The 15,904-nt window shown below is 38.2% G+C and overlaps 1 protein-coding gene across 8 annotated transcripts in view; it reads left to right on the forward strand.

Moving 5' to 3' along the window:
- The window catches only part of GRAMD1C (GRAM domain containing 1C), a 94,285-nt gene that overhangs the window by 42,928 nt on the left and 35,453 nt on the right, over nucleotides 1-15,904 (forward strand). For 6 of the 8 annotated variants that reach the window (XM_087439614.1, XM_014792239.2, XM_087439609.1 and 3 more), the window contains one exon: nucleotides 9,086-9,204. In XM_087439614.1, the coding sequence (XP_087295740.1) occupies nucleotides 9,086-9,204 (119 nt within the window). Of the gene's footprint in view, nucleotides 1-6,219; nucleotides 6,332-9,085; nucleotides 9,205-9,492; nucleotides 9,646-15,904 lie in introns of those variants that run through there. The other 2 variants (XM_004436569.3, XM_087439612.1) reach the window with 2 other exon arrangements.

A 15,904-nucleotide genomic window follows, 5' to 3' on the forward strand; every position in this document is an offset into this window, starting at 1 on the left:
CATGGCACCTCTTGATTTCAAGTGGACACTATATTCTCATTTTAATAAACAGAATGGTGACCATTTCTGCTCTCTACTAAGACAAAAATCAATGTTTAAGCATAAATTATGTAAGTACTATACAGAACTTAGTGAAAGTTGAAAGTGAGATCTCAGTTTTAAAACTGTCTTAACTGGAATTTTAAACATTGTAGAGTTGACCCAGAAAAGGAACTAGAAAACAAAAACAAAAACAAAACTACCCTTCCTGTATTCTCCTAGTGATCTTTGAAGGACAGTTTTTTTTTTTTTTAACGTACTAATATCTGTGACAATAATAGCAGCTCCCATTTAGGAGGTAGTAGGGGCCATGTGCTTGGTACAGTTTCAGTATTGGCTGTAATTTCAGAAGCCTCAGTTGCCTTCCAGTTTTTTAAAGTGATAAAGCCACATTGGTTAGATTTCTTTTGTAAAAGAATCTATTTGTAATACTATTTTAAAAAAAAGAAGAAAAAACAAAATCCTAAAATATACAACATAACTACAAAATTCTATAAAACAATGTAATTTGAATAATAGATTTTACATATATTCAAAATATTTTTAGAGAATTTAAGTTCAGAATATTATATTTATGTTTATTTGTAATTAGGGAATCTGAGAGTAAAAGTATGTCTTACCTTGCTTTTTTCTTGCATGAAAAGTGCTTAAAAACAAATTGACCTAGAAAAAGTATTATTCAGTTACGGTAAATACAGCAAAATGATTTTAAAGTCATCTGTGTGTATGTTCTGTTTATTTCTCCAATAAAATAAATCCACAAAAGGGGAAAAAAGGCTGAAGGCAAATATGGGGCCTTTGAGAAAGAATGCATTTAAAAGTACATTTTTTTCATTGTACTCAGAAAGAACAGTTGATTTCAGGTATTTGACTTACTTAATGTAAGTCCTCAATGTTTAGACATGTGTATAAACTGTCACTGTGGTCATTCGTGCGGTAATTTATAGCCCTTCAGCTTGGTTCACACCCTTTGCATTTAGCACCCTCTTTCTAGGCAGCGGGTTGAGTACCTGGGAAACGTGGGGCTAGAGGACAGTGGCAGCTCCATTCTTTGAAACAGACAATTGATGTTTTCTGTCTTTCGTAAAGAACTGTGGAACCATGGTTTAAGACAAGTCCCTAGGCCCTTCCCCACCCTACCCCCCAGCTACTTCATTTAGTTTAAGCCCCTCCCCCTTCAGGTTCTTTGGAGGAGCCAGACAGACGGTCTTGTCACCTGTTTTTATATGGTCTGCAAAGTAGGAAAGGTTTTATGTTTCTAAATGGTTCTTTAAAAAATCAAAAGAATAATAATATTTCATGACATGATTGTATGAAATTCAAATTTCAGTGTCCATTAATAAAGTTTTATTGAAACACAGCCATGCGCATTTGTTCTGCCTTGTCTGTGGCTGCTTTCACTCTATTGAAGCAGAGTTGAGTAGTTGCAACAGAGACCGAATGGCCCACAAAGCCTAAAATATTTACTGTATGGCCTTTTACAGAAACAGTTTTTCAGCCTCTGAACAATACTACAGCCAAATTTATGTTTTTTTTTTCATTGTATACCTGCTAATATTAACTTCCTGCTTAATACCCATTTTCTTTGGAATAAAAATCTAAAATTTTATTTGGGGACCACATGATCTGGTCCCAGCCCACCACCACTCCAGCATCATGTCACTACACCCTCCCTGTTCTTGTCTTCTTCAATGTTCTGCTTTTTTTTTTTTTTTTTTTCCTGCACTAGGTCTTCAAACACCATCTTTCTGCCTGGTTCTTTCCCACTCCTAGTTCTAACTGAAACTCATTAATAAAACCGAAGTCAGGTGCATTCTTTCACCTTCCTATAACATCTTGCACTTCTCTTTTATAACACTCATTACTGTTATAATTATTTGTTCTACTTCTGTTCTCCTTGCTTCACTATAAACACCTTGAGGCTGAGGACTGTGTCTGTCTTGTTCATTGTTGTGTGTCCAGTGACAAGCTCAGAGTTTACCGTGTAGCTGGTTCGGCATACACCTCGGTTTACCCAGTATAGTCTGGGACCCTCTGGGTTTAAGCCTCTGTCAATGTAAATATTAATAGCGCCCCCTTTAGTCTCAAAAGTATGCCAGTTTGGACAATAAGATATAGGGTTATGTTACACATAGCCAATGCTCCATATATATTTTTTGAGTGACTCAATTTAGTAGAATCTCAATGATTTAGATTTCAGATAATCATTACACAAGACATTTTCAATTCCTTGCTCAAGGAAAAGGCAAAGGATAAGAAAAAAATACAGATAGAAATTTAGTTGCAGAAACAACATTCAGGGTATGCTCTAGGTTCAATGTTCATTTAACTTAATTTCTTAAACCTGTATGTGCTGTGAGAACAAATGATTACCTTGAAACACTAAAGTATCCTCAATTGCCAAAGTTAATAATAATATAGGCAGGATGTGTATAGACTCAAAGTATTCTTTTTGCACTATTTTTCTCTCAGAGAGATAATAGTGGTCCCTCTTGCCAGCACACGGGGGCTACTGGGAAGCTAGCTCTCCATGGAAATTTAAGAGTACATTTTGAGAGTGAATATTTAAATCCAGGGCCTAATAGAGCAGAAATCTGTTCTTATTTTAAATTCTAAGGCTTAAAGAGACAGAATGGCTCTCAGACTTATTCCCTGAGGGCAGAAGGAGGGGACATGTGTCAGAATTAGGGATAAGGTGATCAGGGGACCTTTTTCAATGTATACAGACCCACTCTCTCCAATTCTTTTTTTTTTTTTTTTTTGTGAGGAAGATCAGCCCTGAGCTAACATCCATGCTAATCCTCCTCTTTTTGCTGAGGAAGACTGGCTCTGAGCTAACATCTATTGCCAATCCTCCTCCTTTTTTTCCCCCAGAGCCCCAGTAGATAGTTGTACGTCATAGTTGCACATCCTTCTAGTTGCTGTATGTGGGACGCGGCCTCAGCATGGCCGGAGAAGCGGTGCGTCGGTGCGCGCCTGGGATCCGAACCCGGGCCACCAGTAGTGGAGCGTGTGCACCTAACTGCTAAGCCACCGGGCCGGCCCCTCTCCAATTCTGATATATGTCACTCCTACTTCTATTTTGAGAATTGCTAGTTGAAGGATGACAGAAAAGTGTCCTATTTCTCAAGTGTGTGGGGGGAAAAAAGGGTTTTAAAACAGTCGATTGATTGTATTAGTGTATATAAAGAAAGAGTATGTTAGTCTGAAGGGGGCTTGGCCAGAGTTATGCCAAGAATTTAGGAATTAAGACAGAAACGTAGAGTCACAGAGGCAGATTTTGATCACTAGAGAAATGTACAGACATGAATCATCAGGCCCCACCAACGTCACAGTAAATTATCCCTTAAACTGTCTACCCTTGCTCTGGTTCCATGCTTATCATGAAAATTTCTGATTACTAATATCTGACTTCCAAGGTATTCAGGCACCCCGGATGGTAGAATGAAAGATTTCTGATAACTAGAAAGGACTGTTCCCCTTCTATGCATTAGCATATTTACCGCTGAGCGAGTATATGCTGTTTGTGAGTGTGGCTTGTTTAAGTGAGCCATTCTGAGTGCGCCTCCAGGCCGCTGACGGTGCTGAGGCCATTCTCCAAAGAGTGGTCAGTTTCTGAAGTTAATGTCACCTTCTGAGACCTTTTGGAAGAGTGTCATCCACCTTCTCCTGCAGACTCCTCAGCCTTGTCAGATCCTCTTCTTCTTCCTTATGCTCCTCTCCAATGATCATGCCTTTTGGAGTTACTTGGAAATTTAGAAGTTTTCCAGTAGTGCTATAAATCTAACATGTGCAACATTCAAACCTACCTGGAAAAGATAAATGCACAGTTGCAACTATTTTAGTCACATTTTTTATATAACAGCCTGGCAATGTAGAAGTTTTTGTATTCTTCTATCCCTCTTTTTCACCTTTTTGGTTGGCGAGACTTTCACCTATTTCCGTTTGGTCAGTGAAGTGTATCTTCTCCTACCTAGTCACCAAGCTGGAAACCTGGATGTATCCTTGCTTCTTACCTCTTTGCCAGCCAGGTCATGTTGGTCACCAAGGCCCTCATCAGGTCTAGCTTGAACCATTACAATAGTCTCCTGACTCTTTTTGACACTCTAATCTGTCCTTTAGGTTGTTACCAAAGTAGTAGTAGTTTCAAAAGTGTATCTTTTAAAAACACAATTCTGAACTTTTTGCTTTTCTAGTTTTCTATCTAAAATTAGTAGGTGGCTTTTTATATTTTGACAATGTAAACCACATATTCTTTAGCATGGTGGACAAGGCTCTTCCTGAGCTGGCTGCTTCCCCCTCCCGCACTGACTCTTTCCTTCTCCCTGCCCTCCTTCCCCCCGCCACCATGCCAGTCGTGGGGACTGGCTTGTCAGGCTGCTTCACTGCTCTGCACGCTTGCCTTTGCCCTCCCGGTGCTTATCTCACTTGATCTTTCAGCAGTATTTCACGCCATTGCGCACTCCCTCCATTTCGAAGCACCTTCTTCCCTTGGTTTCCATGACATCATTCTTTCTGGACTTTCCTCTTACCTCTCTGGTATTTTCCTCATTCTTTTTTGCTGGCCACTCTTCTACTCAGTCTTTCAATGCCAGGCCTTCTTGGGGCTCAGTCTTAGGTTTATTTTCCCTCTTAAGCCTACTAAATTTAGCTTTGCTCTGTATACCAATGGTTTACTATAAGGATTGTTATATTCAGCAAAAGTATGTAAAAATCATTTACAGTATAGTTAATGTATACTTTTTTCATATTTGACTATTTGGTTACCATAGTAGAGTAAGGATAGCTATCTACAGTTTCGGTCAATGAGAAATACCATAATGTCAAAAGCACTAGTTTTTAGACCGTGGAAGCTAGCCTCCACTGTGTGCTTTCTTCAGTTTGAGTGAGTGGTTTTCTCCAGTGTCACTCTGGTGCCTCATTGTGCTCTTGTATGAAATGAGTAGATTTTAGCAACCCCCCGAAATGTTGATCCTTATAGTTCATCAAGTAGCATTTGACATGTCTGCACACCTTACTAACTTAAATGGAACGACTAGGTAGAAATTAGGGTAAGCTTTGATTTTTCATTTAAAAGAAAATTTTTCTTCTGGAAAATAAATTGGAATTGGTCAATGAGACTATAAGTGTTTCTTATAGTCCAGGTCCCTGCCAGGAAATTTTTCTGAATAAAGTCAAGAATATTTTTAAACGAAAGAATTATTGAGAGGGGCCGGCCTGGTGGCGCAAGCGGTTAAGTACACATGCTCCGCTTCGGCAGCCAGGGGGTCCCAGGTTTGGATCCCGGGCGTGCACTGATGCACCATTTGTCAAGCCATGCTGTGGCAGCGTCCCATATAAAGTAGAGGAAGATGGGCACGGATGTTAGCCCAGGGCCAATCTTCCCCGGTAAAAAAAAAAAAAAAGAGGAAGATTGCCATTGGATGTTAGCTCAGGGCTGATCTTCCTCACCAAAAAAAAAAAAAAAAAACCACACACGCACAAAAAAAGAATTGTTGAGAAATTGAGATATAAACTTTTCAGTGATGAAAGATGTGCTGAGGGCTTGGTGGAATTGCTCCACCTGAATAGCTCACTCTTCCTGCTGTTTCCTGACATTCCATTTACAATACTCAAGAGATACCATCTTGGATGGTTGTAGAGGGTTAATGCGTCAGTACTGAAGAAGTGGTATATGAAGAAGTAATAATGACATTGCCATTGAATAGAAAGTATTAGCATGGAGAAGAAAATTTAACTCTTAATATATTTAATTTTTACAATGAGATTAAAATAATATTGCAATAGACATTTTACATAACTGAGCATAAGCAAGATATTTTCATTTGCATTTTATTGTTTCTAATCTGTGTGTAGGACAGAAGAAATTGGGAACTGTCCCTTTAAGAAAACCCTGTTTACCTACCCTCTTTTCTAGTAGGCGTGGCTTAGGAACCTGTAGAGTGAGGTATAACTTCCAATTCTGCATTCTGACCTGCAACCTTGGAAAGAGTGCGATACGACAAACCAGGAAGTGACAAATAATGTGCTTTAAACTACAATAGAGCTTGTCTTTTATAACAAAAACCTTCTCATAACAAAACTCAAAGATTGAAGCAGTGGTTTTACATAGGTGTCATTAAATATTTGGAACTCTGCTGCAGTTCAAGACTGTGTATCTTAGAATACAAAGCTTTCTGGGCCAGAAATTGATCTTCTGACTTTTGAGTCTTATCTGATTACTGCTCAGTTCATCTTTATTTTGTTCAAGTACTCTGCTGGCCGGAATGGGGAGACTCTCTGTTGTTTGCAGGTAGGTGGTCAGCCTTTGTTTAAAATTTAGGTTGTGTTTTAAGGTTACTTAACCCTGGTTCTGCTGCTGATTATTGAAAGAATTATGAATATCAGTCTGGGTATATGTTTTAGTGTTTGAATGTTCAGCATGGCCGTAAATAACCACATTTTTGTGACTTCTGGTCAACTTTGTAGAAAAAGTCATTTCTAACAAATTAGTAAATCTATAAGATGGTGAATTAAGTGAGTTCTGTTTTGTTTACCATTAACCTTTTATATATATCTATATGTTTTTAACTAATAGATTAAAGTATATTGAAATTACCCTCTTACTATCCTGATAATATTTGATGATATATTTAAAACATTTATTTATGTAGTCAAATAAAATTGTCTTTTTGTTGTTAATATTTTACTAAGTTTCATTTCTTTCACTCTTAGGAAGCTGTCTGAATATTTATTATTGGTTTATCTAATTGCTTTAGTCTGTTTTTGGATTAGTTTGATATCTATTATTTCAGAAAAGTTTTTATAAAAGGTTAATCTTCCACAAGTATATTGAAATAGTGCTTGTTTCTCTTTATGAAGTTAACTATCCATTTATGAAACTAAAAGTATTTCAAAGATTATGTCTTTGGAAGATTGAGTTAATTAATCTTATGAGCTAATTGCTACTGTGAAAAAAAGTTCACAAATGCCTCTTCTGGAGTGGGAGTCAGAAAAGAAATGAGTGGGGTACCTTTAACTTTCTCTACCTCTAGTGATCCTTTTATTTTTCTTGTCAGGACACTATGCTTCAGAAGACTTTTTGTCGACCAAATAAGTGGTATATATTAAATAATAAAATGTTAGAACATTATTGTTTGTTAGACATACGTTATTTCCAATGAGAGTTTCTTATCAGCCTGCGATAACCATTCTAGGCTAATATAATTCAGCCCCAAACAAAGAGGCCTGACATTTTGCTGAGCTTGAATAACTTTCATGTAGGTAACTGGATAGTTTTGACTTTTTGAAATACTGATAATAATATCTGAATTTCCATCTACTACTCTTGTGGAATCCCAGGAGTCTGGGCATGGCAAATGGGAAACTAGTGGTCTAAAGTGCAGAAATTTTGTTCTTAATCTCTTTGAGGTTCCATGAAATATAATGAAGGTCATCTAGTATAATATAACAAACAAAGATACTGTAGCTACTAGACAGAAGAAACAAGGAGAAAGGAAAAAGGAAGTGGGAGGGAGTATCGGGGGGAATTCAAGGCCTCTGTAGGTTTTGGCCCCATTGAATCTCTCTATATTTATCCCTACTATTCCCAACTTAAATTTTTTACTCCAGTTGGGCTGATAAACTATTAACTGACTTCAAAACAGATATTACTTACATCCTTCATGTATTCATTCTGTATGTGTATGTTGGTTTCCTTCTCCCAAAATTTCCTCATTTCTCCATTTCCCCCATTCATGTCCTTCCTTCAGCTCAGCTGAAGACCCTTCTCCAATGTGAAACCTTATCTGATCACCCCAATCCACAGTAATATTTCTTTCCTTTAGACTTTTGTATCATGTTGATTCCACCAGCACTTTAGTACATAGTAATATTATAGCTTGTCATATTTAACTTAACTCAAAAGTCTCTCACGTTTCTTCAGCTATAAGTTGTTTGAGAGTGAGAAGCTTAACTTGTGCATCATTTTTATCCTCCTTAGCATCTAGTGCAGTGGTACACATTTGGTAGGTTCTAAATAAATATCTGTTGAATGAATGAGAAAAATAATCTTGCCAACAGTTGCTTCAAATGTTATGCTGCCTCCCTCCATCTTGCTTAATCATGTAATTAACCATCTATAATGTTTCTAGAAATCAGATCATTGGTTACCATACTTTTATTGTGTTTGTTTTGCTATGTAATGCATGAGTTTTTTGCATGGGATGATTTTAACACTATGATACCTACAAAGAAAGAACAAGCTGGACTTTATTGAAAATAAATCAAAGGAAATATTCTGAATTCCAGCCTCTTGCATTTTATATTTACAATTTAAAGTTTCCTCATATATAAGGTTTTAAAAATTGTTAAAATATTCAGATACATTATGGATTAAGAGGATAGGTTCTGAATTTATGATTAGAACCCTGAATGGTGATCCATGGTCATGGTCACAGTAGACAGGTTGGATTGCAGAACTTAAATTGCAGATTAGTAATTGCCAGAAACTATGAACAAAATATTTTATAAAAAGATTTTAAACGTCTTACCTCCCATTTACAGTAGTTATTTTATTTTATTTTTTGTGAGGAAGATCAGCCCTGAGCTAACATCCATGCCAATCCTCCTCTTTTTGCTGAGGAAGACTGGCCCTGAGCTAACATCCATGCCCATCTTCCTCCACTTTATGTGGGACGCCGCCACAGCATGGCCTGACAAGTGGTGCCTCAGTGCGCACCCGGGATCCGAACCCGGGCCACCAGCAGCGGAGCACGTGCACTTAACCGCTACGCCACGGGGCCGGCCCCTACAGTAGTTATTAAATAATGCACTTTAAAATCATCATTTTATTTTTTCCCAGTATCAACTCTGTCAGATAAGTTTTGTTAACCCAATTTTTTATAGATACAGAAAACTGACATCTAGAAAAGTCAACTAACTACCAAAGTCACACACCTGGGAGCTGCACAATAGGTCATTTTGACTTCAAAATACATGTTTTGAATCACTATATTATACTATGTTATATTTCCCAATACTCAGTGTAATTTTTCTGTCGCTTTAGAGCTTGACCAGGCAGGAATTCTGGCAGCTGCTCCGGCAGAACTACGGTACTGAGCTGGGCTTAAATGCTGAAGAGATGGAGAACTTGTCCCTGTCGATGGACGATAATCTGCAGCCAAGGTACAGCAAAATGTTTTGAAATGTCAAGTTTTATTAATCATTAATCAAAGCAGAATTATTTTAGACTTTACTAATTCAGAATTTCTGTTAATGTACCCTTGGGTAAAATTTGCCTGTTTTTTTCTCTAGTGGAATGCAGTGAAAGGTGAGGACAGTGAATAGTTTGCTAAATTGGTAAGCAAATAAAGGACATTTAAGGAAATGTTAACTTTGTAACTCTGTCACCTAGGATTTGCTTAAAATGTGGTTTTATTTTTATTTTTTTTAAGAACTGATGATCCTTTTTTTTCTGAGAAAGATTGGCCCTGAGCTAACATCAGTTGCCAATCTTCCTCTTTTTCTTTTTTCTCCCCAAAGCCCCAGTACATAGTTGTATATCCTAGTTGTAGGTCCTTCTAGTTCTTCTATGTGGGATGTCACCTCAGCATGGCTTCATGAGCGGTGAGTAGGTCTGCGCACAGGATTCAAACCAGCGAACCCCAGGCTGCTGAAGTGGAACGTGCGAACGTAACCGCTACGCCGCAGGGCTGGCCCCTAAAGCGTGGTTTTACTAAACCTTTTTATTAAGGATCTGGAGAAGTACCTAGTAAAATCTCTATGCTTATAGATAAGAATAAAGTAAATTAGCTGGTAGGTATTTTGAGGGATACAAAGATAATGTGACTTTTCTTCAGGGATACCCTAGCATAGTGCTTGGCATGTGGTTGGCACTCCATAAATATTGAATGCATTAATGAAAGGAGCTTATAGTACTATGGGGAATGCAAATAATTATGATACAAGGTTGAAAACGATAAGGGCCGAAAGGAGCATGAGATAATGTGATAAAGACATTCAGAGTAGAGAGAGATTATTTTTGACTGATAGGAATTCATTTGGAAGAGTGAACCTGTTTTTATTAACGTGTACAAGTAAAAGTGCATTTTGTCCAATGGTAGCGGAGGTCATAGCAATAAAAACTAAGGATAATACATTAAAATTCTACAGCAAACATTATGCTGAGTGAAAGAAGCCAGTCACAAAAGACCACATATTGTATGATTCCATTTATATGAAGTGGAGTCCAGAATCAGTAAATGCATAGAGACAGAAAGTAGATTAGTAGTTGCCGGGAACTAGGAGGAAGGGAGAATGGGGAATGATTGCTAATGGGTATGGGGTTTCTTTTTGGGGTGATGAAAATGTTCTAAAATTAGATAGTGGGGATGGCGGCACAACCCCATAAACCACTGTATCATACACTTTAAATGGGATGAATTTCATGGTATGTGAATTATATCTTAATAAAACAGTTATTAAAACATTCTATAGCAAATAAATCTTAAAATGTCAGTCTTTCGAAAGTCTCAATGTGTGTACAAAAGTTTTACTGTAAGTCAGTCTTCTAGTTAGCCTGATTCTATTTGTATTGTTTCAGTTCAGCATCAATATTTTACAGTTTTTTTTACAGGGTCGTACATGCATATTTGATTAGTTTTCTGTAAAGTTAAAAATTTTCAGTGTACTGCTCTTCTTGTAAAGTTTACAGGCCTCTCAGGTACTGGAGTTGGGTAGAAAAACAATTGATAGATACTAAGAGCCTTGGATAGTGGGAAAGAAGATCCATATTCTAGTCTGGACTTTGCCAGCAAGTAGCTGAGCAACCTCAAGCAAATTTCTTAGCCTTTCTCAGTTTACTGAAAATCCTCAGTTTACTCATCTGTGAAATGGGGCAGTTACAGTAGGTGATCGCCAAGGTCCCTGCCAACTCAAAAAGTTTCTAGTCTTTGAAGAAGGAAAGAGTAGATATTTGTGACCAGCTGCTTTATCCACTCTAACGTCCAGCTTTTTGAAGTCACCAGAGAAGCTGCTCTTCTCTTCTGGTGATTGAGTGCCGTCTAAGAAGAGCTGAGGCGGGATCCGCGTTCCCTCCTGCTCCTTGGCCCGTTCTTCCCGCCTCTGAAAGCAGCACGTCTGTCTGGAACCTCTCTTTCCTCAGCTCTGCCATCTTCTTGCTCTTCACTTTCAATCTCGCCTTCACTCTCCCTCCTCATTTCTTCTCTGTTTCTCCACAGCTCACCTCCGTCCTTAAAATCCTCACGTGCAGACACTCAGCTTGTGGGCGAGTCTCCAGGAGCCATGTTTCTAGTTTGGTCCCCTCAGAGCCCTGCCATTCTGCCTGGCATGGAGTGACTTGGTCGTGGACCTCAGTCTCATCTGGGGGGAGTAGAACAGGGCTGAAAAGTCCTGTAGCTTTTCTATTCCTTCCTCAGGATAATGTGGCTTAAGGTGCAGGCTGCTGCTTCATTTTAGGAGAGCTTGAAGTCTACACGTAGCAGTGATTACATGGGGATAATAATTGCCCAATAAGGTCGAGCACTGGAAATTAGATCAGTTGTGCTCCTTTTATAAGACTTTCCTTTCTTTTTTCTTTTTTTTTTTTTTTTTGGTGAGAAAGATTGGCCCTGAGGTAACATCTCTGCCCATCTTCATCTATTTTGTATGTGGGACACCACCACAGCATGGCTTGATGACCAGTGTGTAGGTCCGTGCCTGGGATCCGAACCCGAAAACCCTGGGCTGCTGAAGCGGAGCACGCAAACTTAACCACTACACCACCAAGCCGGCCCAGACATTCCTTTCTTTTTTTTTTTTTTTTGTCTTCACTTTATGTTTTTTTTTTTTTTTAATTTTATTTATTTATTTCCCCCCAAAGCCCCGGTAGATAGTTGTATGTCATAGCTGCACATCCTTCTAGTTGCTGTATGTGGGACGCGGCCTCAGCATGGCCAGAGAAGCGGTGCGTCAGTGCGCGCCCGGGATCCGAACCCGGGCCGCCAGCAGCTGAGCGCGCGCACTTAACCGCTAAGCCACGGGGCCGGCCCTATGTTTTTTTTTTTTTAATTTTTTGTTTATTGCAGTAACGTTGGTCTATAACATTGTATAAATTTCAGGTGTACCTCATTATACTTCTATTTCTGCATGGATTACATCAGGTTCTCATGTTCACCACCCAAATACTAATTACAATCCATCACCACACATATGTGCCTAATTATCCCTTTTGCCCTCCTCCCTCCCTCCTTCCTCTCTGGTAACCACCAATCCAATCTCTGTCTCTATGTGTTTGTTTATTGTTGTTATTATCTACTACTTAATGAGTGAGATCATACGGTATTTGACCTTCTCCCTTTGACTTATTTCACTTTGCATAATACCCTCAATGTCCATCCATGTTGTCACAAATGGCTGGATTTCATCGTTTCTTATGGCTGAGTAGTATTCCATTGTGTATATATACCACAGCTTCTTTATCCATTCGTCCCTTGGTGGGCACTTAGGTTGCTTCCAAGTCTTGGCTATTGTGAATAATGCTGCAATGAACACAGGGGTGCATGTATCTTTATGCATTGGTGTTTTCAAGTTCTTTGGATAAATACCCAGCAGTGGAATAGCTGGATCATATGGTAGTTCTATCCTTGATTTTTTGAGGAATCTCCATCCTGTTTTCCATAGTGGCTGCACCAGTTTGCACTCCCACCAGCAGTGTATGAGAGTTCCCTTCTCTCCACATCCTCTCCAACACATGTTGTTTCCTGTCTTGTTAATTATAGCCATTCTGACGGGCGTGAGGTGATATCTCATTGTAGTTTTGATTTGCATTTCCCTGATAGTTAATGATGTTGAACATCTTTTCATGTGTCTGTTGGCCATCTGTATATCTTCTTTGGAGAAATGTCTGTTCAGGTCTTTTGCCCATTTTTTAATTGGGTTGTTAGTTTTTTTGTTGTTGAGATGCATGAGTTCTTTTTTTTTTTTTTTTTAAAGATTTTATTTATTTTATTTTTTGCCCCCAAAGCCCCAGTAGATAGTTGTATGTCATAGCTGCACACCCTTCTAGTTGCTGTATGTGGGACTCGGCCCCAGGATGGACAGAGAAGTGGTGCCTCAATGCGCACCCGGGATCCGAACCCGGGCTGCTAGCATCGCAGCGCGCGCACTTAACCACCAAGCCACAGGGCCGGCCCCATGAGTTCTTTATATATTTTGGAGATTAACCCCTTAGCAGATGTATGGTTTGCAAACATCTTCTCCCAATTGTTAGGTTGTCTTTTCGTTTTGTTGATGGTTTCCTTTGCTGTGCGGAAGCTTTTTAGTTTGATGAAGTCCCATTTGTTTATTTTTTCTATTGTTTCTCTTGCCCGGTCAGACATGGTGCTTGAAAAGATGTTGCTAAGACCGATGTCGAAGAGCGTACTGCCTATGTTTTCTTCTAGAAGTTTCATGGTTTCAGGTCTTACATTCAAGTCTTTAATCCATTTCGAGTTATTTTTTGTGTGTGGTGTAAGGTAAGGGTCTACTTTCATTTTTTTGCATGTGGCTGTCCAGTTTTCCCAACACCATTTGTTGAAGAGACTTTCTTTTCTCCATTGTATGTTCTTGGCTCCTTTGTTGAAGATTAGCTGTCCATAGATGTGTGGGTTTATTTCTGGGCTTTCCATTCTATTCCATTGATCTATGTGTCGGTTTTTGTGCCAGTACCATGCTGTTTTGGTTACTATAGCTTTGTAGTATATTTTGAAATCAGTGAGCGTGATACCTCCAGGTTTGTTCTTTTTTCTCAGGATTCCTTTAGCTATTCGGGGTCTTTTGTTGTTCCATATAAATTTTAGAATTCTTTGTTCTATTTCTGTGAAAAATGTTGGAACTTTGATAGGGATTGCATTGAATCTGTAGATTGCTTTAGGAAGTATGGACATCTTAACTATGTTAATTCTTCCCATCCAAGAGCACGGAATATCTTTCCATTTCTTTGTGTCTTCTTCAGTTTCTTTCAGCAATGTTTTATAGTTTTAGATGTACAGATCTTTCACCTCTTTGGTTAAGTTTATTCCTAGGTATTGTATTGTTTTGTTGCAATTGTAAATGGGATTGTATTCTTAATTTCTCTTTCTGCTACTTCGTTGTTAGTGTATAGAAATGCAACTGATTTTTGTATGTTGATTTTGTATCCTGCAACTTTACTGTATTCATTCATTACTTCTAAGAGTTTTCTGGTGGATTCTTTAAGGTTTTCTATATCTAAAATCATGTCATCTGCAAATAGTGACAGTTTCACTTCTTCCTTTCCAGTTTGTATCCCTTTTATTTCTTTTTCTTACCTGATTGCTCTGACTAGGACTTCCAATACTATATTAAATAGGAGTGGTGAGAGTGGGCATCCTTGTCTGGTTCCTGTTCTTAGAGGGATAGCTTTCAGTTTTTCACCATTGAGGATGATATTAGCTGTGGGTTTGTCATATATGGCCTTTATTATGTTGAGATACTTTCCTTCTATACCCATTTTATTCAGAGTTTTGATCATAAATGGATGCTGTATCTTGTCAAATGCTTTCTCTGCATCTATTGAGATGATCATGTGATTTTTATTCTTCATTTTATTAATGTGGTGTATCATGTTGTTGGATTTGCAAATGTGGAACCATCCCTGCATACCTGGAATAAATCCCACTTGATCATGGTGTATAATCTTTTTAATGTATTGTTGTAGGCGATTTGCTAATATTTTGGTGAGGATTTTTGCATCGATATTCATTAGTGATATTGGCCTGTAATTTTCTTTTTTTGTGTTGTCCTTGTCTGGTTTTGGTATCAGGGTAATGTCAGCTTCGTAGAATGAGTTAGGGAGCTTCCCCCCTCCTCAATTTTTTGGAAGAGTTTGAGAAGGACAGGTATTAAGTCTTCTTTGAGTGTTTTGTAGAATTCACCAGGGAAGCCATCTGGTCCTGGACTTTTATTTTTGGTGAGGTTTTTGATTACTGTTTCGATCTCCTTACTGGTGATTGGTCTATTCAAATTCTCTATTTCTTCTTGATCCAGTTTTGGAAGGTTGTATGAGTCTAAGAATTGATCCATTTCTTCCAGATTGTCGAATTTGTTGGCATATAGCTTTTCATAGTATTCTCTTATAATCTTTTGTATTTCTGAGGTGTCTGTTGTAATTTCTCCTCTTTCATTTCTGATTTTACTTATTTGAGCCTCCTCTCTTTTTTTCTTGGTGAGTCTAGCTAAAGGTTTGTCAATTTTGTTTGTCTTTTTGAAGAACCAGCTCTTGGTTTTATTAATTTTTCTATTGTTTTTTTAGTCTCTATTTCATTTATTTCTGCTCTGACTTGTATTATTTCCCTTCTTCTACTGATTTTGGGCTTTGTTTCTTCTTCTTTTTCCAGTTCCTCTAGGTGCATTGTTAGACTGTTTATTTGAGATTTTTCTTGTTTGTTGAGATAGGCCTGTATGGCTGTAAACTTCCCTCTTAGAACCGCTTTTGCTGTATCCCATAAATTCTGGCATGTTGTATTTTCATTTTCATTTGTCTCCAGGTACTTTTTGATTTCTCCTTTGATTTCTTCATTGACCAAGTCGTTGTTCAGTAGCATTTTGTTTAATCTCCACATATTTGTGGCTTTTCTGAATTTCTTCCTATAGTTGATTTCTAGTTTCATACCGTTGTGGTCAGAAAAGATACTTGGTATAATTTCAATCTTCTTAAATTCATGGAGACTTGTTTTTTGGCCTAATATGTGATCAGTCCTGGAGAATGTTCCATGTGCATTTGAAAAGAACGTGTATTCTTTGGTTTTTGGATGGAATGTTCTGTATATATCTACTAGGTCCATCTGTTCTAGTGTGTCATTTAAGGCCAATGTTTCCTCATTGATCT

Source organism: Ceratotherium simum, chromosome 15 (genome assembly GCF_057802395.1).
Source record: "Ceratotherium simum simum isolate JZ-2026a chromosome 15, ASM5780239v1, whole genome shotgun sequence".
Classification (NCBI taxonomy): domain Eukaryota; kingdom Metazoa; phylum Chordata; class Mammalia; order Perissodactyla; family Rhinocerotidae; genus Ceratotherium; species Ceratotherium simum.